Below are 24,976 nucleotides of genomic sequence, written 5' to 3'. Positions count from 1 at the left end.
TGTCCAATCCCACTTCCCAACTCAGGCATAGGAAATGGTAAAGAAGCTGCGGGGCTGCTCTGGGGAAGAAACTGCTTGGGAGGAGAGGAGCGGGGCTTCCCAAAGCTCCCAAGCCCATGCCCCATCTGCTGACCTCTCCAACCCACCGCAGGCACGTGAGAGCAGCCAGAGCTGGCAGCCGCCACGTCCTGGATCAGATGTCCACTTGCTGCCTTGATAAGATCGGCCTTCTGACTTTTTTCTTAATGGAAGTAAAATAATTCCTGCTTCCCTCCTCCTCCCCTCTTTCTTCTCAGTTGTCCTCCCTAAGCTGGACAAGAGCCCAGCCTTTTGGAAGTAAAAATAGAGTGTGCAGGGGCGGCAGAAGTGGGGGGCTGTTTAAGTTTCTTTCTTTTATTCCAGGCACTAAAAATAACCAGTTAAAGCTCGGAAAACCGTGGCCCCACACCTGGCCTGCAGCCTGTCCCAGGCGCTGCCCCTGTCACATTTCTCTTCCCACAGGAAATGCTCAGACCAGGCAGAGAGGGGCAGGCTCTGAGCCTGTGTCCTTCTTTGCCTCCCCTGCACAGCTGCTGTCCTGACACTGCAAAGTTGTCACGGTCAAGGCCCTTCTCCTCCCCTTACCTAGAAATACCACCCCCATCCCCCGCCACACATACACACAATTTAATGTCCTTGGTTTATTAATGATGTGTGCAATGCTTCACAGTTTACAAAGCTATTTCCATATCTCATTTCATCTCTGTGTAACAAAATTGAGGGAGGGAGAGTGCGTACTTATTATTATTTCCATGTGCAAACTGAGGGCTTGGAAAGCTCCGGTGACTTGCTCAGGGTCACGCATCCAGGAAATGTTAGCGGGAGGAGCTAAACCTTAATCTCTACGTCCTGTCTCCTTTGCCCTGAACTTGAGACCACCCATCCTGTATGATCATCAGAACACCCTGAAAACCGCTGAACTACACAGACCTTGAGGATTTACACTTAGAGGTTCTGAGTCGATAGGTCTGGGGTGATATCCAGGAATGGATAATTTTGTAAAACTCCTGTAAATGATTCTGATTACTTGCAGGTCTCGGGAGCCCCACGCTGGACCTATTTTATACCATACTTTGATCTAACAAGTGTTCCTTCCAGGAGATTTAGGGATTGACTCTCTGCCTATAAGTGCTATCGAGCTAGAGCTGACCCAGCTCTAGAAAGAGGAGAAAACCACCCCAAAGGTGGAATGAGTACTCTGGACTCCTGAGAGCCCAGGGGTGGTAGGTCATGTGGGCAGGCTGATGGGCACCCCGGCCCTGCTCCTGCACAAGCTGGGCTCCCTTCAGCCACCTGTCCTGTGGGGTTTCTAGGGGACATGTGAGCTCACCTTGCTGCCTCTCAGAGAGGACAGCTATTTGGGGCTGCCTCTTATCCTGGCACCATATTATAATGGTGAAGAATGCCTCACACCTGACTCAAGAGAAGCTGAGAGAGAGATATGTGGGTGGACAAACACACATGCCACCCCATATTCCAGAGCTGTGCCAACTGCTCCAGGCTGGCTGGGTAAGCTGGTACCAGGTGGTGAGGTCCTGGCCTTCTGTCTATTAAAGAAGTGTCCACTCTTGCGCTGCTCCCTCCTCTGGACCCTTCTCACCCAGGGCACCATGTCCCCAAAGACATTTTGGCAGTGTTGTGATATGCCTGCATCCTCAGTGGCTAGGAAGTCTCTAAAACTGAACACCCAGCCAGGAGAAGCTACTTCAGCTCCGCCTCCCCTTCCTCTCCTACCCCCTTTGAGGGACGGCCATAGTCTTTGCTACTCATCAAGGCAGCTACAGTGAGTTGGAACAGGCTTCTCAGAAGGAATACTTGAATAACCAAGGAGACTAGATTCCACCTGTTATTCACTCATTTATTTGCTAGCTGTGTGGCCTTGGGCAAATCATTTAAACTCAGTTGCACTAGATCACTCACAGCAAAAAGCTGTCAGCTGTGCCACTGCCCTCCATTTCCCAGTCTGTGGCAGACATTGCTAATCAATCATGGCACTCTTGCCTACTGATCCCAGGCACTGCCTAAGAAGCCTTTCAGTCATGCATACTAGGCAGCCGCTCCCTACCCTAGGGCTGACAGTCCAACTAAAAGCAATTTGCTATCCGAGAGTCTGGATGGAGCCTGAGGTCCTTTCTACCTCTCAAAGGCCAATTCTGCCACAACAGGTCTTCATCTGGCTTCGAGAACTGCTTAGCTGGGCTTCAGAGGCTCTGTGAAGTTGTCTTCAAAATTTTATGTGTAGGTACTTGTATATGTTTTATGGTAGTTTTCAATGGATTTTCAAAAGAATCTGTAAGTACCTAATTCAAGAACAACTTGTGTTGTTCTATCAGAGTAAACAAGTATACAAACAAACAAATGGATAAATAAGACCACTTCACCCTGGGAGAGATCCAAAGAGGAACTAAACAAGGGGATATGATAGAAAGTAATGAAGTGGGAAGAGAGGACTTTCTGAAATGGCATTTAAGTTGAGGCTGGAAGGATGGGGAGCCCGCCACGCGAGAGCATTCCAGGCAGAGGGAAACACCTGAGGGCCATAAGGTGAGAAGGAGTCTGTCATGCTTGAGCATCAAAAGTAAGCCGGAGAGGCTGGAGCAGAGTGGGTAGGAGTGAGGGGGCAGCGGAGGAGCCGTGCAAGCTGGCACTGAAGAGGTAGGGAAGGGCTGGCTCACGCTGAGACAGGCTGGGACCTGGGACCCTTTGCTGCAGTGCCTGCACCTTGACAAACATCTCCTCAAGCAACAGAATACAAAGAAACTACAAGGAACCAACAATAACTGCCTGCATGCCCAGCTGGGGCAAATTATGAACAAGATGCAAAAAGACCAAAAACCCAACTGCCACTTCTGAGGTGCTGGGAGCAAAAGCAGGGTACTGCGGGTGATCCCAGCACACAGCACCACCAAGAGAGTAGGTAGACCACCTAAGCCAGCCCTCTGGCCCGACCCATTGATTAAGGAGTCCAAGAACCTTGGTCAGTAACAACGCAGGGTCTTGAAAACCAAAGTGTTTAGATTTACTCTAAATGCAATGGAAAGCCACTGAATGATGTGAAGCAAAATGACAGGATCATATTAGTGTTTTAAAAAGACTCTGACTTCTGTAGGAATTGGATTAAATAGGACCAGGAGTGGAATCAGAAGTCTAGTTGGGAAATTGTTGCAATGATCTGGGGAAAAGATGGTGTTTCCCTGGAGCAGAGGCATGGCCATGGAGATGAAGAAAAGTGGGATGATCTGAAGTATAGTTTGGATATTGGCTCAGGAGGAGTCCAGGATGACTTCCAGGTTTTCTTGAGCAAGGGGTAAATCAGGATAACATTCCTGAGGTGGGGAAGCCTGGGAGTTGTGGAGGAAGGGGTGGGACAAATCTACGGTACCTCTTTAGATGTGGTGGATCTGTGATGTTTCATAAGGGAGCCAAGTGGAGGTGCTGGTAGGGCAGTTAGGTACTGGAATCTAAAATGAGGTCTAAGATCTAGTCTTGGATCTAGGAAAGATCACCTGCAGGGTGCAGGGGAAGAAGAGAGCCTGGTTCCAAGTCCCAAATAACACAAAAGTGTAAAGACCAGGAAGAGGAGGAGTTTGCCTTGAAGTGTGGTCAGAGAAGTAAGGAGAAAATGAGGTAAGTGAGGTATCAGAGAAGCCAAGAGAAAAGCATTACAAGGAGGGCTGGCCAACTCTTTGAAATACTGCCAAGAGGCTGAGTGAGCGGAAGACAGAGAAGTACCAGGTTCGGCAACTCAGGCGCTGTGCTCATGGAGCAGACTGGGGGTCACCAGCTCATCACACTCAGAAGTCACCTCCAGCAGGATCAGAGACATACATGAGAAAGGCAGATTAAGAAAGCATCTTTATAGTTGTAGGTTAGGAAAAGATTTTTTTTTTAATGACACAAAAGTGCAAACCATAAAGGAAAAGACTGATACAAGAACCTCATGGTGCAATGGTAGCTTATCTGACTCCAGACTGATACAATCAATTTACTAAAATTAGTAACTTCTTTTCATCAAAGGACTCCAAAAAAGAAGAAAGCTACAAATGAGATTTTTACAACACCAGCAACTGATAAACGACTAATAAAATGACCAGAATATATAAAGATTTCTAAATAAAGTGGAAAAACTGGGAAAATGATCAAACACCTCACAGAGCACAGCCCTGTTACTCATTTACATGTTTGTCTATGGCCTCTTTCACATTACAACAGCAGAGTTAAATAGTTAAGACAGAGACTTTTTGGCCCACAAAGCCTAAAATATGTACTATCTGGCTGACTCCTATAATACAGAAATGAAAATAAATGAATTACAGCACCATAGCACTCATCTCAGAAATACTGATTAAAATAATCAAGATGCAGAAGAATATGTATAGTCAAGATTCAATTAAAACTAAAAAAAAATATGCTTAGAGATGCAAATATACAATAAAACTATAAAGAAAGGCAAGGGAAAAGAATGTGAAATCAGGATAATTATTGCCCCTGAAAGTGATGACTGTGGGGACAGGCACAGAGGGAACCTCAAAAGTAAGGGTAAAATGTCTTTTTCTTAACACTGAGTGGGAGATATCAGTATTCTTCCTACTTTCCATGTTTTTGGCAAGTAATAATGCCTGTCCTCTAAAATATGTCATTCTTTTTTTCAGTATCAACAGTTTTAGCTGGACATATGGCATCTCAGCTAAAGACTACAATTCCCGGACATCTGTGCAGAGCGGTGTGGCCATGTGACTAGATTCTACCAAAGGGCTGTGAATGGAAGGAACCTGTACCAGTCTGGGTCCTGCCCTTCAAAGGATCTGATGTAGGCTCGTCTTCCTTTTGGCTGTCTGGGAGACGGAGACAACTGGGTCCACAAACACAAGCCACTTGTGAAGGATGGCAAAGCTGCCAACCAGTTCTGGATCACCTTTGACCCTTGGGACTGTTATATGAGAGATGGAAGAGCATTAAAATTCTATCTTGCTCAGGTTTCTGAGTTTTTTATTTTGAGGGAAGAGGGGAGTCTCTGTATAGAAGCTTAGCCTTGCCTGAACTGATACAATATACTATAAATATTTTTCTGGATCTACTCAATGCATACTTTTTAAGAAAGTTTGTTTGTTTGTTTGTTTTTGTTTGTATTTTTAAAGTGGATGGGGTACAGAAGTGGATATAGTAACTGCTATCAACTCTTCAGGGGAAGTTTGGTTGAGAAATGAAGCATGGTAAGGTAGCAGTAGCCGAATGGAGATAAAGAATCAAAATGCAGTTGTGGGTTTTTTAAATTACATTTTGTTTCTGTGCTGATGAAAATGATCCAGCAGTGAGGAAGAGTTTGACAAGGCTGGAAACTGACACGATACTATAGGAGTAAAGTCCTTGATAAAGAAAGAGGAACGTGATTCAGAGGACAAGCTGGGGAGACTGACCTTTGATGGGAACAGAAATATCTCTAATGGGCGGGGGACAAAATAAGCCAGTAGGTTTGTGGATTCAACAGCAGGAGGTTTAGAGATTCCCCACTTGACTGTTTCTATTTCCTCAAGAAAATGTGAAGCCGGGTCATCAGCTAAGGAGTGGGGACAGAGGCTCTGGGAGATTCAAAACTGCCTTCTGGAGCACAGAAAACCAAAGATGTAGCACAGTGTGGGGCTTCTCAAATCAATAACCAACATCTTACTTTGCGGTACAACTCTAGGGTTTTCCCTGATGAATCGGGAGCAAGATGAAATGGCCACTATTATTATTCCCATTTTAGAGAGGAGGAAAGGGAGGCTTAAAGAAGTTTAAGTGAACGGCCCAAGGAGCTGATACATGGTGATGCTGGGCTTTTACCAGCCAGTAAGACTCCCGAACCTGTTATCCAACGTCTGACACGCCGAAACCCTGATGGACAGTAGTAAGGGCCCAGCACAGACAAGACCATCTCCTGTGACTTTATTCAATCAACACTTCCCCAACCAGAGGTCGTCAAGTCATCGCGCCTGAGTGGTCCAAGGTGTGAGGCCACATGGGAAGATCTTGTGGGCGGTCAGACACGTGTGTGTGCGTGCATAGTGGTTCGGGGGATACAAACAGCCATCAGAGTTCTTGGGCTGTAGTTCAAAGCTATTCTCTAAAGTGCTCAAGAGTTGTTTTGTTTCAGAACACTAATGTATTTTGGAGAAGAAAAAGAATTTTTAAAGGCAAGTCATCTCTCATCCTCCTTCTTCCTGCATAGGGCCAGGCAAGTGGTATTTCTGGCATTGGCTAGAGGCGGGATACTCTATAAATACAAAGCCATTATATCCCATGCAGCGGGAACCTGATCGGGGCCTCCTTTTAATTTCCTGACATGAGCTGGCCACTAACCCAATTACCCAGAGTCCCTGGAGGAGCCCTCTGCCTTCCCAACAAGCACAAAGAGAGTGAGGGCATATTGCGCGGATGTCAGCCTGGCCTTCACTGAAATCAAATATCTTTTAGAAAACACTTGGGGAAAGGCAGGCAAGGGGCTGAGGGGAGGAGGAAATGGAGCGGGACCGGGAGGCTGGTGGCCTCAGGGAGGTGAAGTGAGGTAAGGAGAAGTTTGCAGGGACAATCTGTGTAGGGGGAGTTGCTGAAATCACAGACATGGGGGTGCCTGTGGAATGCTGCAAATGGTTTTCCAGGTTCTCCTGGCTTAGAAGCTGTCAGGCCACACCCTAGTCAGGTTGCAGACCCCACCTGTCAGGGGAGAGCCTCTCCACCATCCTCCCAAGGGACCCTCTCATCCTCATTTTAGACCCCAGACAGGGGTCAACCCAAGGTGAATGCCACCTCCAGCAAATCCAGGAGGAAAATCAGGGCAGCTGGACACCAGGATGCCAGGACACCTGGACACCATCTAACACAATGGCTGGGCTGCTGAAAAGCTGAGCGCAAACGAGCCTGTTTGAATCAAATAGTATTTTTAATGTGCCCAGGAAGCTGACATCTTAAAGCAGCCCCACAGTGCATCTTACCAAGGAGTTGACCCATCTGGTCTTCACCTTGACATGGTGATGGAGAGCAGGTTTCAGCCACCCCTGCTCTCCAAGTGAAGAGGTGGTCGCCCAGGCCCGTGAGAAATGATATACACAGCAAGGATATCTCAGAGCCACGAGGGGAACACAGGCACCGATTCCCAGCCCAGAGCAGATTTTGTATTCAGTTTCTCATAAAGAGAACAATCGCTTTTCCCCTGAAAGTACAGATTTTTCATACACTGGATTTGCTTGATGCGAGATGGACCCTTGGACATCACCTATGTTCCACAGCCCCTAGCAGCCTCAGCAGAGGCAGCCAAAGAAAGCCCCACTTCTGACCTTTTCCCTGGCAGTTGTTGGGCCCCCAAAATCACAGGGCAGTCTCTCAGGTCATTTTACTTAAAGGAAAAGCTGTGAAAGGTGTCCAGAGCTGCTGGATGGAAGAGGGAAACGGGGTTCTGATGTGTTGGTGAGATGGGGAGGAGGCGGAAGCCGGCCTTCCATTCTCCCCTTCCCCAGCCCCCTCCCACTGGAAGACCCAGGACCCCAGCCCCTGGCTCCCCAATGCCCAAGGCCCACCGTGGAAACTTAAAGATGGGGAGCAGCCCCAGGGAAGGCTGGAGCCTGCATTTCAGAGTCAGGTCAGAGTCTGAGGGAGACGGAAGGAGGCAGGGAGCCTGGGGGCCTGGGCTCCTGCATATGGAGGGGGTGGGAAGCAGGCACCCACACAGAAGCAGGAGACAGGGCAGCTGCCAAGAGCCCCTGCCTGGCAGGGACCCAGGCTCCTCAATGAGGCACGCTCCTCCTAAGGGGCCAGTCCCCGTGGAGCTTCAGATCCCGGGATCTGGCCAAGGCTCTGTACTGCAGGGACAAGATGAACTAAATGGAGGCGCTCAGAGCCTTTCTGTCATCTTCCCCACTTTGAATTTAGCTCTGGGGGAGGTACAGGGCCAGGGAAGGGAATATTCTGGTGACTGCCCCTCCTCCTAGGGCAGGGCTCCTGGGGGGGCCTCTCAGGCTGGGCCCCAGTTAGTTCACCTCAGCAGGTGCATTTGGCTTCTGCCAACAGCCAAGGACGCCCTCGTTAGAGGCTGATCTGCACCAGTCCTGCATCCTGCATCCTGCATCCTGGGCCAAAACCAAGGCTTATTTACAGCAGGAGTGGTCAACACTAGGGCCCACCCTGAATGTCCTCCCTACCTGAGACATGTTTCTCTTGGGCCCGCATGCCCCAACACCCTAAACCATCATCCTGGGACACACAGCATCCATCTCCTTTTAAGTGGCTGGTGGGGGTGCCTGGGCTGCTGCCGCCAATGGATTGTGCCCTTGGCCACCTGCTTCTCTGCCTCTTCGGATCTCCTTCATCATTCCCCCTTTCTGGGGGGCCATCAGGAAGTTCCTCTACTCTCCTCCCAGCACTGGGTAGTCCCTAAAGAGACTCCATTCAAGGGTGCAAGATGGTCCAGGAATTCTGAGTGGCGGTCCCTACGTTCTCCTCACCTCCCTTCTCCTCCCCTGCTCTTTAGCTCACAATCCTGGAGTTGAGGGGAGGTGGCCTGGGGTTGAAAGCCTCCCCATCCCTGACCCATGCCTCCGTGAAGAGCAGATGCAGCACAGAGCACAGAGCACGGAGAAGCTCCAGGCTCTGGGACCAGCTCCCGGCAAACCGACATGTGACTGATGGTGGGAGAATCATCTCACCCCAACCCTGTTAGGACTCAATTTTGTCACTCTTCAAATTCAGGGGTATATTGATAGCAATCAGCTTCCTCTGCATTATGTTCCTCCGATGCTGTGAAGTAAGGAAGCCAAGAGAAGCTACACCCTCCAACCAGGAAAGGCCATTGGATAGCTGCCCCCACCCCTTGAGTCAGTGTCTTTACACCCTGCTTCCCAGAACAAGGTGGCAGCTCCCATCCTTACAAACTTAAGAGCAAGGAATCTCTCCAAGGTCTAGAAAGCCTCAGGTTGGTCCCCAGCAGCACACAGAGGGAAAGTTGAGAGACCAGCACTAAGGCACACTTCTGAGGGCCTTTGTGCCTCAGTTTCCTCATTTGTGAAGCCCAGGATGCTCTGGAGAGCGGAAAGAATCTGGTGTAGGAGTCAGGGGACCTGGTTCAGCCACTAGCTTGGGTCACACCTTAAATAGGATAGACCCAAATTGGGTAGAATCAAAATGAACCAACACAGTCTTTCAGTAGCTCCAATACAGCCCATTTTTAATCTAGAAAGAGGGCTGTTTCTTCGGTCCATACCCCACCCCTCCGCATGGAGCAGCTGGCACGTGTCTAAGAGCAGAGTGCCTTCTCCATCTCAGAAGGGTTACATGAAGTCATGAGTAAGAAATGCAGTTCAAAGGCCAACATGCCACGTGGACACAGGGGTGTTTGAACAACTGCTTCAAGGGTTTCTGTTTTACACGTGCAGACCCCAGGCCGAGCTGAGGGGAAGGGGGGAACCTGGAATGGAAAATGGAGGGAAGGGGCCTCTGATTTCCACATTACAACATCTGAGTTGTCCTACTGACAAAGCATCTTAAATTTGAACCCTCTTTCCCAGAGGGTGCCTGAAGGGGGGATGGAACGAGTGCCTCAGGGCTCTTAAGGCTGGGCTGGGCTCCAGAAGCTTCCAGTGAAGGCCAGCATTCCAGTCCCACCCCTTCCCCTTTCCTCCCAGCCCCTCTTGATTAGATAATCTGACCACCAGCACACACCTCTTGTCCTGCCTCCTCCCATTTCTGGAAGGATCCCAGGGCCCAGAATCATGAAAATTCATCTATAAGTATTGCCACTGGCTACCTTGAAAGGTGGGGAAGGGGAAACACACACACACACACACCCATCTCCAAAAATGATACTGAACAAAAGTCATCACCCTGAGCAGATCCACAGGGAAGGTGATGGAGACGGAAAGCTATCCTAATAACGAAGCCACAGGTCACTTTAAATGTTCCAGTAGCCACACTAAAGACGGTAAAAAGAAGCTTGTGATATTAATGTCGCAATGCATTTTGTTTAACCCAGCATATCCAGAATACTATCATCTCAACATGAAATCATTTAAAAAAGTATTATTACAATATTTTATACTCCTTTTTATCATCTTAAAATGTCTTGAAAATCGCGTGTGTGCCTTACACTTAGAAGGCGTGGCTCGTGCTGCCATGTCGGACGGCACAGCTCTAGAGGAGGAAGGGAGGCAAAAGGCAGAGAAAGGAACAAGAAGAGAGAGGACGGTGGGGACAGGGAACCGGGGAGGGGAAACGTTCTCCAGGTGACAGCCATGTCCTGAGCACCTGCTGGAAAGCAGAGGCCGTCCTTGGCAGGTGAAGGGTACGTGATGTGTCATTCTGGGCCTTAATGTCTTTGCACTGCCACACTCCATGGGCCACTGAGGGGTAATAAGGCATCTCAAGTTTTCCTTCCCCGGGTGGAGAGGAGGCTGACCCCAGAGGAGGGCCCTCCCCAGAGCGCCAAGCCAGCTTCCTAACGCCCAAGTAGGGTCGCCATTCCCCAAAGGATCCTTCACAGAGAACTTCCATTCCCTGCCCCTAAATGCCCTCCTGAGGGCGTGGAGAGCTATGTGGGGGCTGGAGGCTGTATACCTGCTTGCAGGGTGTGTGAGATGGGTGCCCCGGGGACGGGGCCTCCACCTGGGCTGCACAGAGAGTCTGGTAGGGTCTGAGGACCCCACAGACCCCTGTGCTTGTGCCCTGCCCTGGGAGAAGGTCCACAGCTTGCTGGCATCTCCCAGGGATCTGAGACTCCCCTTGGGAAGAAGAGCCTCGCCAGGTCCCAGCCTGGGTTCCGCCTTGCGCGGCTAAGCGGGGCCTCTTACCTTCCTTCAGCATCCCCACTTTGAGGCATTTCATGAAGCGGCAGGCCTGGCAGGACTTGCGCCTCCGTTTCGTGATCTCACACTCGTTGGTGGCCGGGCAGCTGTATTCAATGTTCCCTGTAACCAGACACAGAAGGGTTGCCAGGTGCTGTCCAGGGCCCCCACCCACTGGCCAGAGGCTGGATGGGAACTAGCCAGCTGGACGACTACTTCCCCAGCCCCGAGGTTCCCACAGGGCAGTGGTTCTCAAAGTACAAGGTGCTCCGAGGTGCTCAGAGTGTTTCCATCTCTCTTACATATAGAGTCCAGTGCCAGGGTCAGGTGGGCCAGGCAGCCACAGTTTTGAAGCCATCACTGAACTGGGACATCAAATTTCACTGAGCTGGCATTTTATCCCAGTGCTGACCAGAACCTCAGTGTGGCCCATGGGCCCTCTGCCTGCAGCTGGGGCCCCAGCTCATGGGAAAAGCCTATTGGCAACTCTGAGCCCACAGGGACCAGGGCCTGCCTCCCACATCCCACAGCAGAGGCCCAGGCCACCCAGCTTTGCTGACCTTGAGAAAATCTTTCCTACCACTGAGCAGTTTCCTCATCTTCAAAACATGATATCTACTAAATGAAGGATTAAGCAAGATCATGTATTTAAAACTGCTTTAAATATTGTAAAGCCCTATCAGTGTGAACTGGTTCATTGCTGCAGAGGGACTATGTGATTCGTTTTCCATGTCACCCCTTAAACGGGTGATAATAACAGCTTCCATGAACCTGACGCCAGTGGGCTGTGGGCACCATGAGGGCAAGAGTGTGTGCTGTTCACCACAAAATCTCTGTCGCCCTGAGGTCAGCCCCTGCCACACAGAGGCGTGCAAGGCAAACCTGCTGAATGGATAATCTACTGAATCTCATAGCAATTCCATGAAGTAGGTATACTACCGTCCCCATTTTACAGATGAGAAGCCTGAGGTTTACAGATGGGTTACAAGCAATGTAACTGTACGGGTCTTATGTAGCTTGACCTTCAAATGCTCTGGGGAGGCCGCTGCCTTTTTTCGGTGTCTCTTCCTGAGAAGGCTGACAGGGTGGTGGGGACAGGCCCCAGCTGCCTGTCTACTGTAGGGGCCTCAGTCCTGTGCATTCTTAGCTGCCTAAACTCATGTTGCAAATGTGCACTGTGCATCTATCACATGCCTGGAGGCCAAAGGAAAGGCAATGGGAGGGGAAGAGGGAGTAGAATTGGTGATGCTGGAGGAAGGGGAGGCAATAGGAAGATGCAAGTGCAGGACAGTGGACCACAGTGCTGTCTTGTTTTTATTTTGTCTCCTCTGCCGCCATCCCAGTCAGTGTGGTGGGACTGAATCTGTGGTTTTCCGAGAACAGACTCCAAACTAGTACGAGCCTTCCATCCCCACTCCGACCCGGGTCCCCACCTCCTTAGGGGGCAGGTAGAAGTGACAGCCCAGCATGCTGCCTGCCCGGATTACCCACCTTGGCCCAGCTCACCCAGCTAGGACGCTGCCTGGTACAGAGCAGCCTCTGAAAGGCCACTCCCAACCCAGGGACAAGGCTCAAAGGGGCAGCTTCAGGCTTGCCTGTCCTCAGGATCTCCCCACATCACCCGTCCACCTTAGCAATAATAATGGCCACCTTTATTGTACACCAACTATGTGCATGATCTGCCTCAGCTCTCCCAATCCTCTGGGACTCACCAGTGCCCCATTTCACAGACCAAGAAACCGAGATTCGAGGAGCTGAGGTGAGTTACCCAAGGCCACAGAGAGCCCCTGTGCCACCCCTGCACCCCCACAAGGAGCTGGGGGACAGCTTGTGCTAACCCAGAAAATGAGGTGTCTAGAGGAAGGGGAGGAGGGGCTGTTCTCAGGTGTCCCTGAGCCTCAGCCTCCCCGGGTGGCATTTGGAAACCACCTACCATTGGATTTTCTGAGAACAAGCATGAACCAGGTTCCACTACTGATGAAGTGCTTAGAAGTGATGAAATTATGGAGCCCCAATTACACGGTGCCTAATTGTACTGAGTACTCACGACAGCTCAGTGAGTATTCTGATCCTCGTTTTGTGCTGGTGAGAAAACTGAGGCTCACAGAGGTTGATTTGCCTGGGGTACCTCACAGATACCTCCCTCCCTCTCTCCCTCTCTCCCTCTCTCTCTGAAGTCCAGCCAGCAGCACCTTTCTGCAGGGACCGGGGCTGGAGGTCATCCTTTGTGCTGTAGGAAGGAAGTAAGAGAAAGGGGAAGGAATAAACATTCTGTGAGCCCCTACCTCTAGTATCTAACTCTAACCATTTCTTAGGTCACTCTGGCTCATGTGACTTCTCGGGAAATAATTTCAGTATTCACATAAGTGTGGTAAAATTAAAAAGAGAAGCAGAGAGGAAACCCCATACATCAACGAATTCATCCAGGTCCATCCTGGCTTGGAAGGCTCTGGAGAATTTGGCCCTGGCTCCTATCCCACCCACCCCCCACCCCCACCCCAGCCTCAACATCCCCATTGTCTGCATAATTATCAGTTCCTGGAACTCAGCGCTACCTCCTGGGCTCCCAGGCTTTTGCTGCTTAGAATAAGCACACTCTGCTCCCTCTACCTCCTTGCCGCACCTCCAGATCCCCCTGGGGAAGGTGCTCCTTCTCTCCATCACCTGTGTTGTAACTGTCTGTCTCCTGCTCCCAGACCAGCTCCTCTCCGCAGTCCCAGGGCCTGGCACACGGCAGGTGCTCAGTGCACACTGAGAGCTAACAGCTGTGGTCCTACTTCTCATGTACTGAATCTTTAATTTTCCCAGCAGCGCTGGAGGGAACAGCTTCCTCTCCACCTTACAGATAAGAAAGCGGAGCCAAGTCTAGGACCAGGCAGAGCAAGGACTTGAACCCAGGTGGTCCGGTTCTGCTCTGCATGACTGGGCCATGAGCTCACAGGGGCCTTCTGGCATGGGAATTCGGGCTGCCTTGAGATACCGCTTGCAGGCGGCTAACCCTTCACGCTCACTGGTCTCAGCCCCTCGGCCAGCCTGCCAATCCCTTGAAGGATGGATCCCAGATTTCGCAGGGTTGTCGCCCCAGCAAGGGGTCACTGTCTGTTGGTTTGGCGTTGGTGCTCTCCCAGGATAAGAGACCGAGCATTAACAAGAACCTAGGGATGTTCTTGACCCTTTGTGTGTGTGTGTGTGTGTGTGTGTGTGTGTGTGTGTGTGTGTGTGTGTGTGTGTGTGAGAGAGAGAGAGATCTAATTTTATTTATTTATTTTTGTTCCTTTCAATTTGTTTTATGGCCCCAGCGGCTGGCTGCCAGCAAAGCCAGGCTGGTGGCCTTGCCTTGTAATTTTTGTAAGTGCCTCCTTGATAAAGTGATGAGATTAATTCATCAGAATTCCTGTGGTCTCTGGAGGGCAGTCTAGGAGAGCGCAGGAGCAGGGATGGGTGTCTGTGGTATGCGCGCATGCATGTGCACGCACGCATACACACACACACTTATACACACACATTCTCACCAGCAGAGTGGCAGGGTTGGGGCTGGGCTCTCACAGGACAGGGACACAGCCAACTACTAGCGCAAATTCAGAGTTCTAACCTGGGAGTGTGCCTAGTACAGACATATACAGACTCTACCTCAAGCAAGTCACCCAAATTCTCTGGGCCCGTTTCCACATCTGTAAAATGGGCACAGTATGTTTCCATCTCATAAAGTCCTGTAGACTCAGTGACAGAAAGCACATAAAAGGCTTAGTGAAGTGCACGCACTGGGTAGTAAGCAATCAAAGTGATCATGCTGATTTTTGCATCCAAACAGAGCTTCCAGGGCTCATATAGCCAAAAGACTCCGGGATAGGTCATTTCTAGGTGTCAGACCTGAGGCTAGCCACCCATTCTGCCTTTTAAGAACATTAAGATCAGGGTCCCATAGAGAGACCTCAGAGCTGATGCTGCGTGTGGCTGTGGGAGGGAGCGAGGAATGACCCAGTTTCAGTGTGACCTCGAGGTGGAGGGGAAATCCCCACCACCAACTCTCTTTGATCCTCTGCCCCAGGAAGGAAAGCCCAGGGGCGTCCCCATCAGCTGTCCTAGAACAGCTGCAGGGAAGCGGGCAGTCCTCTCCCTGGAGCTCAGGGATAGGGGCTGCAGAGCTAACAGGGCTCTTGAGGAATTTACGGGCTCAGAGGCCGTGGGCTAACATCAGAGCCCAAATGGCCACCGTTTTCAGCTCTGAAGTGATAGGGCTGGGCTGGTAGTCACTTGGTTTCACTCCCTTATTTATCTCACTCCAGAGACTATCCCTTTCATCTCTGTGTGGTCCACTGTCCACCCTTCCCTCCTCCCTACCCTCCAGCTGATGATCTCATTTGTGCCACTGGCTTCAGCTCACGTAACTAGCAAGGACGGGTAGCAAGATGCACTGTCTGTGCTTCAAACCCTTATACCCACCTGCCTCCTGAATATTCCTGCCTGGAATTCCCTTGGGTTCCTCACACATCCTCCAGCTGAACCCGTTCTTACCCAGACTCTCTCTTACTGTGGTCCTTGCCTCAGCAAAGCCATCACTAAGCCAGCTGCCACCTAGGTGAGAAACTGAGGTGGTACTCTGGATTCTTCCCTCTCCTTTACTTCTAAGGTCCTTCATCTTACTTCTCTGACATTTACTGCCTCCATCCCCTTCTGCCACAGCTATTTCCCACGCCCATCTTCTCTTGCCTCACCTCTAATGTACCTGCCTCCTCTCGTCCCCACTGCCCTTTCTGGTCACTCTACCCTCCATGCTGTCCCCGGAGGGATGTTAATAACTTTCCTATGCTAAATGCCTCCATGGACCTCTCGCTCATCAAGCACACGGAACACATGTCTGCATGCCTTCCTGAGAGCCTGGTAAAGGCCAGCGCGGGAGTGGGAACTGTTACAGAAGAATGCAGGAAGTCCAAACCAAAGTACCCAAAGAGGGGATTCCAGATATGAAATAAGCAGTTTGTACTGCAGAACCTCAAAAAGCCTCAGGCGCTGAAGACACAGCAGAAGACGGAGTGAGGTACGGGACTGAAAGCGGGAATTTGCTGGAAGTCTGTATTTAAGGAGTACTTAGCTGCCACTCCATGTGGCCACCAAGGATCTCCCCGCATCCTGCACAAGAGAAGCCAACTTAATGTCTGGAGATTATATGCAGGTGAAGTCAGGACTTAGGGACCCCAGGCTCAGCAGAGGGCAGAAGGGAAGCAGAAGCTGAAAAGAAGATGACTGAATCCTGCACACTGAACAGTGAGACTGCCCAGCCTCACTCCCCCAGCCCACTCTCAGAATTCTAGCAGCCAGATGTACACTCCACCCCCTCACACCCACCCTCCACCCCCCACTCCACCAGCCTGAAGATAGGAATTCATAGTGTTCTTCTCTGGAAAAACAAACAGCATCAGAGGAAAGACCAGCAGATAAAGATAAGCCAAAGGAAAGCTCCTTCTACGCTTTTTAGCCCTGTTTGCATCTAAGACAGCCAAGGATTACCGATATGTTTATGAAAAGCCTTCAATGTAAAAACCAACCAAAACAAACAGGGGGGAAGTGTGTGGGAAGAAACCAGAACAGAGCAGCTTTCCCTGGAACAGGCTTTCCTGGAGGACCTATTAAATCAGATTGCTGGGCCCCACCCGCCAGGACCTCAGAGTCTGCAGGTCTGAAATTTGCATGTCTAACCAGCTCCCTAGTGAAGCTTGTGCTGTGGTCTGGGGACCACATTTTGAGAACCACTGCCCTAGAAGATCTCATTGGACCGAAAACCCTTCTTGGATTCCACTAGGTTTAGCCTCGTATTTCCAACTGTCCAGGGTAAGGCCTGTGAACTGATCAAACTCAGCATGTCTCAGATTTCATCCATTATCCCAACCCCTCTTCCTTGCCTGCCCCCCTTCCACCAGCCAAATTCTTCTTTCTAGGTTTCTTTCCCTCTAATGGCCTCACCATTGCTTAGTAGGCTAACTTAGAAATCCAGGAGCCAGTCTCATGATCCAGTCACTATTCTTTTTATACTGAATCTACTTTCAAAATCCTAACCTCTCCTTTTAACCCTTCTGCCGCTGCCCTGGTTTGGATGCTTCCAAATGGACTGTTAACTAGATCTCTTAACTGGACTGTTAAAATCACCTAACTGGTCTGCCTGACCCTAGACTCTCCCACTTCAGTGATAGGGAAGATGGTCTGGAAGTGGGAGATTATCTTGCTAAAAGGAGATCTGATTAATTGTCTGCTCAAAAATCTTCAATGGCTTCCTGTTGCCAAGCATAAATAACAAATAACAATTACTATTTATTTAATGGTTATCATATGCCAGGCACTAAGCTCAACACTTTACATGCATGTCTCATTTAATTTCTGCAAGAACATTCTAGGAGCTGGAACTATTTATCAGCCCCATTAGTCCCATTTTATTGACAAGGAAATTAAGGTCCAGAGAAACTAAGTAACTTGCTCAAGTTGACACAACTAAGAAATTATAATGTTGGGATTCTAAACCAGGTGAAACAGCTGAGAGGGAGTTATTACACTCCATTCTTCCTTAACACGGCCTGTGACGCCCTTTGACATCCGGTCCCATGCTCTGTTCCAGCCCGTCACCTACCACTGGCCCCACTTCCTGAGCGGAGCACACTCAACTCCTGTGGGCCTGTTCCTGCTGTTCTTTCTGCGAGGCATGTTCACTTTTCACCCCTGCTTAAATGTCCCTTCCTCTGGGAAGCCCTCCCTGGTCTGTCCGGCTCTGTGTCTCACCTGACTTGCACCCCGCCTGTGCCTCTGGAAAGAGGAACTGTGCTTTGTTCTTCCTCTCACTCCCCCAGTGCCCTGCAGACAGCAATGCTTTGTGGGTTTCATTGACTCTTTTTGTACCGATGAGGAAACTGAGGCCACAGGACTCCAGACCCTGCTCAAGGTCAGCTGGCTGGTGAGTGGCAGGGCTGAACAGCACCCCACTCCCGGCTCCCACATACTCCTGGCTTTGTCTCTGCACCCCATCATAGTCTCTGTCCCCTAGGATTGCCTGCCTCATTCTCCAGGACAAAAGGCCTGGAGGCGGTCCAAGGCAGGATAACCCATCAATCACCCCTCCCCTGTCCCCTCTCCGCAGGGAGTTTCCTTCCGAGCCTGCATCTGGGCCCCAAGTGAACAGAGGAAGCTCAGTGCCAGGGCCTCTTTCTTGCTTGTTCCTCCTCATCTTAAGGAGCTGCTCAAGGGGCCTCCCAGCCACCTGCAAAGTTGTCCACGTGCCCTGGGAGCAAAGGGAGGGGTACCAGGTGGTCTCACCCTCCTCACCACTCCTCAGGGCCACGCAGCATGTGGTGTCAGTGGCTTCCATGCACCCACAAGAGAATCCAAACGCGGCACTCACTGTGACCCGAGGCTTCGTCAGCCTCTCAGCCTCATCCCCGTCCCTCTGCCCCCACTCACTCACAGCAGCCACACTGGCCCTCTTTCTGGTCCTCAAACAGAGCTGCTGTTTTCTCTGCCTGGAATGCTGGTCCCAGGACTCCCTCCTGTGTTTCACTTTCCTCAAAAGTCACCTTTTTAGCACGGCCTTACCGAATCCTCAGACTAAATTAGACCCTCTCTCTCATCACCTGCGGTCTCATCATTGGCTTTTCTCTTTCACAGCTCTCGTCTGGGTCTGACATGATGCTTCTTTACTTAGTAACATATTCCTTGTCTGCGTCACCTCCTAGAATGCGAGCCCGCAGCCTAGGGCCCCTTGCTTTGTCTTCAGCTCCCGGCACAGTGGTTGGGACTCAGTAAAGTTGCACCAAGGAACTGAACAATTGCTTCATAAGCTCCGATGGAAGGCAGTCTCCCCCAAACCTCGTCCTTTATAAAAGAGGAAGTTGCTCAATATTTGCGCCTCTGGGAGGTCTCACGTTAGAGGCACCGTGCCAGTCACTTCACATCGAACAGCCACTGGGAAGACCCATCGCCCTGAGAAGACTCCAAGCAAGGCTAGTCATTTGACTGAACCAGTAACAAAGGGGGAAAGACATGTAACACAAAGTTAGTTATCCCCAGGAAGATGGCTCGCAATAACAGACATTGAGAGTCAAAAGCAGTATAGTGCTGGTGTGCTGTGGGAACCATGACTGCAAATCAACGCAACTGAAAAAGAACTATCCTGATGGTCTAGGAAGTGTACTCAGGGCTCAAAACAGGATTTTGAGGAATAGCAGTACATGCACACTCATAAAATCTCACGTAACTGACAGTGTGTTCTGAGATACTGCACCTAATGGCTCACACAGTAGCCCTAGAGAAGGCAAGGTCTCTTTTATCAAAGAGTCATGTGAAACATTTGCTAAACCTTGCCTCCCAAAACGTGAGCAAAAGTTTTTCTAAAAATAATGCAAGTGTTATCTGTGGGCCTGGAGAAGCTTTACAAGAGCATCCAGGAGGGGCCATACCTCTGCCAACTTGAAGTGCCAGCTAACTTGAGACCTTGAGACCAAATGGACACAAGAGGGACCTGGAGGTTGGGGGAGGAGGAGCAAAGAGAAGACGCTGTGCAAAGTCTAGAAATTGAAAGTAGAGACAGGTTCTGGGAACTGGAAACTAGCGCCATCAGGCTGACCTCCAGGCTGCAAGAGGTGGCAAGGTCAATGTGGGGAAATCCCAGGGGACATCCTCAGTCAGGGCGGAGCTTCAACTTTACCCACAAGCAAGATACAAGAGTGACACATTCAGGTGTGTGTTCAGAATGGGAAGGAGTGAGCCTGGCAGCGGGGAGACCAGTCTGAAATGTGCTCTAATCAGAGGTCAGTGGTGGCCTGAACTGAACCAGGGGGCATGTAGAGAAGCTGTTAGCTCAGGAAATAAGGAGAAGGGAGGATGAACAGGATGCAGCTGTGGGGATGTTGGTTTGGCAAGGGGGTGGGCGCTGTCAGCAGGAAGCAGAGTAAAGAATGAGACCCAGGTTTCTGGCTTGAAAACACTGCAGGCACCAAATCGGGATACAAGGAGACATGTTTGAAGACAGCAGACAGAGCTTCTGTTTAAGACTCGTTGCATTTGGGGTGCTTCTGGGACATCCAAGTGGAAATGTTCATTAGGTGCTAAAGGCCCTGGAGCTCAGAGGAGCGACCGAGGGCAGGAGTGCTGAACTGGGATTTGCCCTGATTCCAGAGGCAGCTGAAGCCATGGGCAGGAGAAGACATCGAGCATGTGAGGTGGGTCAAGAACTGAGAGGAGGAGGAGAAAGGGTGATCCGGGAAGCTGGAGATTGGAGGGATTTTCTTTTGTAGACTGGAGATACTAGCAGTATTTACATGCGGTGGAAAGGAGACAGTGGAGAGTGAGAAGATAAAAGAGAGGAGATAGTGAGGAAAGGACACTCTCTGGGGACGGAGAAGGGATGGATTCCAAGCCTGAGAAGAGTTGAGCCCGGGGTGGGACACCACTTCCATCAGGAGTGGTAGCAGTGAAGATCTGTGCCACCAATGAGTAAGAGATGCTGCGGATGTACGAGGGTGGGTAGGTGTGGGGGCAACAAGCTGAGGGAGTTCCCATCTGAGGGCTTCCAGTTTCCCAGTGGGTCAGGAGGCGGGGTTGTTGCTGAGAGTGAGAGACAGAGTGATCGGGTCAGGGTTTGGGGTTACACCTTGGCAAAGACCCCCAGGTGGCTCCGCAAAAGGATCCCTCATCACTGCAGCCTTCACGACAAAGGTTTTCATCACTGTGGGTCAGTATCATGGTCCAGAAGCTAGCACTCTGCCCTATGATCCAGAAGCCTGACTGTGCCAGCCACAGAGAGGGGCGCCGTCTCTCAGGGGCTGACTCACATTGCCCCAGTTCACAAACCGGATGTATAAGCCAACACACTCAAAGATGAGGAGAAGTTGATCAGCCCAGCCAGCATTCTGCCTAACCAGCAAGTTCCCTCCAAGCAGAACTACAGGTCTTAGATCATAATCAGAAAGATGCTAATCAGACCTATTGGAAGTTTAATCCTATCAGGCTGTCCCCAGGCGGACTCCTCTCCTAAGGGTGGGGCCTTTGCCGAAAGTCTGTCTTCTCTTTCTATGCCTCCAGGGCTGATCCATCCACTTGTGATGGGCTTTTTTTTCTTCTTTAGATACAGTAAATTTTTATGAATTTATATATATATAATTATATAAATTTATATAAATTTAGATACTAGTAAATTCACTCAGGTTGAAGTTTATCTCCTTTGCCAGGGAGCATTTCTGTCCCCTCAGGACTGTGCCTTTTTGTTTACCTCCGAGCTCACCTACTCTGGGCGAGTGACACCACACCCCCCAGCACCGACAGAGCATAGAACTGGGCAGACAAAGTTGTCACGAACACTTATGGGTGCTCCTAGGCATTGATTATAAGCCCTGCAGGGGCCGGGGGATGGCATCTCCCTTGTTCAATGCTGAAGTGCACGGTGTGCAAGTTGTTCCTAGGAAAGGTCAGAAAAGTGTAAATGCCTTATGCTTTGTGGCCACGTCTGCCAACGACTCAACCAAAGCATTAAGCCGAAGATTTGATAAAATAACCAGAGCTATCCATCAGCCCTAGAGTTCCCTTTCCCCTGTTCCAGATAGGAACCTTTTTCTGGTGGCGAATGAGTAACTCTTCTGGAGACAAAGGAGCCTAAATGCTGCTGTTTGCCTTTTGACTTCTAGGAAGAGATCTTTATCCTATTCAAGGTAGCAAATCATTAAGACTATTTACAGATTCTTCCTGTGGGGCTCTTGACTCGCTGAGGATGTTCTCGGCACCCAGGCCTCTGTCAAGGGTGTGGTAGTGTTCCTGAGTCTACAGCAGCCTCTGCTTTCAGAAAATTTGATCCAGAACTCTCCAGCACATTTAAGAATGTGGAGAGAAGAAAATGTAATTATCTCCTAAGAAGCCAATTTTTCAAAAACTGACCTCTAAGGGTCTAACATAGTGGCCATCTTACCAAGATTACTTTCCAATCTGGGATGAAAAACACTGCTATTTCAGTAACTGAAATGGGTTTAGATATCGCATGTTTGTCAAATATCCAATAATATTGACTGGCTATCAGATTAGAAGTTTTCGACCCTGGCTGAGGCAGAAGACTTAGAATTACTTTCAGTGCTTTTCAAATCTAGAGAGTCAACGGCCTCCTCCCAGACTGTGGATTGCGAACCTGACGGGGACCAGGATGTGTTCATTCACTGTGTTCAAGGCTAGCACAGTGCCTGATGTAAGAGTGCTTCAGAAATATCTGCTGAGAGAAGTTGGTATCATGACTCCTTTTGGGAAAGTTACAGGGAACAGGGGCCTGGGGTTTTAGGAAAACTTACTTTCTATTGTTTAATTCTTTTGCACTGTTTGAATTTGTATCACACTTACATACTGTTTTAAAGGTTCATTTAATAAATATTATGTACAACCAAAATAGCTAAAATAATTTAAATCCTGTCAAGTCATAATAATTATACTGTTTCATTGAAATGTATGTAATTACAAAAAGCCTGCTCTGTAAGAGAAACCAAACTATGTCTGCTGTCTGAGTAATCCTATTTCTTAAGTGATACTGTGAAAATGAAAATAATAGTTGCAAATATTGATTTAGCGCTTACTAAGTGCTAGGCAACTTACATGAGTGCTTTACATATATGAACGCACTTAATTCTGTTTTCACAGCCCTATGTGAGGTAGAAAAGACAGCATCTCTCCTGACCCAGGCGCAAAGTGAAGCAGAAACTGAGGCTGCCTGCCCAAGGGCCCTGAGCTGTAAGGGAAGGGAAGGAGCTGTCTGACCCGGGAGCCCGCTGGGTGGTTAGACACCACAATATCTCAACTGGAAACCTGGCCAATCCTAGTGCCCTCGATTACTTCAATATATACATTGTCACAAGAAATTTAAACAAATATTCATTGAATGAACAAACTCAGAATCACCCCAGGGGAGCTCAGACTGCCTCTTCCAAAAGTGAAATAGAGGACTGGGGACAGAAGGGCCCACCCGACAGCCAGGCTGGGCCAGGGGCAGGACAGGGCAGGTGCCCTGGATTTTCTGTAGTCTGGTTTGCGGTTTCAGTGATCGCGGATGGCATGGGCTCATCTCAGTGACTTCCACGAGCAGAGGGCGGTGTGTCCATCCTAGCATCAGACTGGCATTTAGAAGGTGCTCACGGATGACGCGTCGGAATGCAGAAGCAAGCACGCTCCCCGTGGCCCACTGTAGTGGGAATCTCAGCTGCCGTGGCCGGCTGTTCCTCCGTGCTAGGCCCTGTGCCATGAACTTGATGACAGCCTTGGGAGGGTGGACCCACCCTTCTCCCCAGTTTACCTAGGACTGACTTCACAGAGTGCACTGTGGGGGCTCTTGGCCACCTTCATCCGAGTTGGTACCCATGAAAAGAGGCAGCCACTCCATGGCCATCAAAACATGACTCAGCTGATATGCAGATGCATTGTCAAAAGCCCCAGAAGACTGGCCATATGGGGATGCGACAGTGAGCGGGGGAAATTTCCCTTGCTCTGTGGCCCTGACTCTTTTACAACAAGGAAAATATTCATGCTCAACTTGTGCAATTAAAAATTACGATGAAAACAAAATGAGAGCCCTGTTAGAGTTCAAGAAGCCTGGCATGGCAGGGCCAAGAGAGCTAACTTGTTTCCCCCAAATCTGCTTTGTAGGGACACACATTTGACAGTGTTCCCTATCTGAGTGTGAGGCACACCTGTGCTAAGGCATCTGTGTGGCTTTTCTTGGGGTTTTCTGGGGTGCCCTGTGGGGGTGTGCACCATTTCAACCACAGTCTGGGAGTTGGAGCCCTGGTCCAGAATCCCAGAGTGAGAAACCCTGGGAGTCAGTTAAAAGGGAGCCTCTAAAACCTCTGCTCCAGCGGTGCCCAGACCCGAGCTGGCAGCTGGCGGGGATCACCCCGTTTCCCACTGGACCCGAACCCCGCCCAGGCCCGGCCCTGCTGCCACGCACCTTGGATGGTCCTTTTGAAGAAAGCCTTGCACGCCTCACAGGAGGCCACGCCGTAGTGGTAGCCAGAGGCGATGTCCCCGCACACGAGACACAGGCGCTTGGGGATGGCGTTGAGCATGTACTCGCACTTGATGGCCGAATCCTCCATGATGCCACTGGCACAGTCCTCGTAGCCCTTGCGACATGGGGTGCCTCCCAGCCCGGCGCCAGCGAACATGGGCGGCGAGTCCAGACCGTTGGCGTGGGCGCCCAGGGCCAGGCCAAAGCCGCCGCTGGCGTCGGACGAGCCGCTGGGGCTGTGGTGGCTGAGGGCATCGATGCCCGAGGACGGGCTGGACGGCTCTGTCTTGATGAAGGAGCCACAGCTGGAGCCCAGGTGCCGGTCGTCAGCGGACATTCTGTTCAGCAGCCTGGGGACACAGAGCGCAGAAGAGTCAGTCAGCTCGGATGGAGGAGGGTGCGGTGGGTGTGACACCATCCCCAGGAATTAGCTTCAGGCTTTGGGCACCAGGTGGGTGGGGTGGCTGGGAGGGGCCAAGGCTAAGGCATTGGTGAGATAAAATGTTGGCTGAGAAGGTCAATGGGTCTGAAAAATGGCACAGCCCAGAGCAATTTTCTGGCATTACCCCTCCAGAACCTGAGTCCTCAAAGAACTATGTTTGATCAATAAACTGCAGCTGAGGCACCCCAACCCTTTGCATGTTGCTGGTCTGAGGGGGACAAAAAGTGGCAACAAGTCAACCAAAATATTGGCCAACCTTCCCACACAGTAGTACATTTGAGTACCCATGGGTACCAGCCCCTGGGCCAGACACCCTCAGGACAATGATCTGATAACCCTGGTCTGGACTCACTGGGGCAGCAGGTAAACCCAACCTTGGAGCGTCCCCGGAGATGCCACCATCATGGAGGTTGGGATGAGCGATACCAAGTCATCTGGCCCGGACAAGAGGCAGGGCTTGTGGCCAGGGCATCAGCCAAACTGATTACCTCCTGGGTTCTGCCTCTGGCCCAGGGCACATCTGGAGGGTGGCTCCCAGGCCTCCTCTCTCATTCTCCTTCCTAGTCCCTGCTCAGGCTGGCCTCCCCCTCAAGAGGCTGTGCCTGCATCATGCAACACGAGGGAGCCTTCCAACCCCAACTCCGAGCATCCCCCTAACCTTAAGTTTCAACCTCT

General features: G+C 50.4%; 1 protein-coding gene across 6 annotated transcripts in view; it reads right to left on the bottom strand.

Moving 5' to 3' along the window:
- The window catches only part of ESRRB (estrogen related receptor beta), a 155,777-nt gene that overhangs the window by 24,971 nt on the left and 105,830 nt on the right, over window positions 1–24,976 (bottom strand). For all 6 annotated transcript variants that reach the window (XM_064486141.1, XM_064486142.1, XM_064486140.1 and 3 more), the window contains 2 exons: window positions 23,800–24,209; window positions 10,854–10,970 (listed from right to left, as the gene is read on the bottom strand). In XM_064486141.1, the coding sequence (XP_064342211.1) occupies window positions 10,854–10,970; window positions 23,800–24,196 (514 nt within the window). In that variant the 5' untranslated portion in view covers window positions 24,197–24,209. The remainder of the gene's footprint in view (window positions 1–10,853; window positions 10,971–23,799; window positions 24,210–24,976) is intronic.

This window comes from Camelus dromedarius, chromosome 5 (assembly GCF_036321535.1).
Source record: "Camelus dromedarius isolate mCamDro1 chromosome 5, mCamDro1.pat, whole genome shotgun sequence".
NCBI classification, from domain to species: domain Eukaryota; kingdom Metazoa; phylum Chordata; class Mammalia; order Artiodactyla; family Camelidae; genus Camelus; species Camelus dromedarius.
Note: the sequence above shows the minus strand (reverse complement) of the source record. Positions and strands in the feature narration are given on the sequence as shown.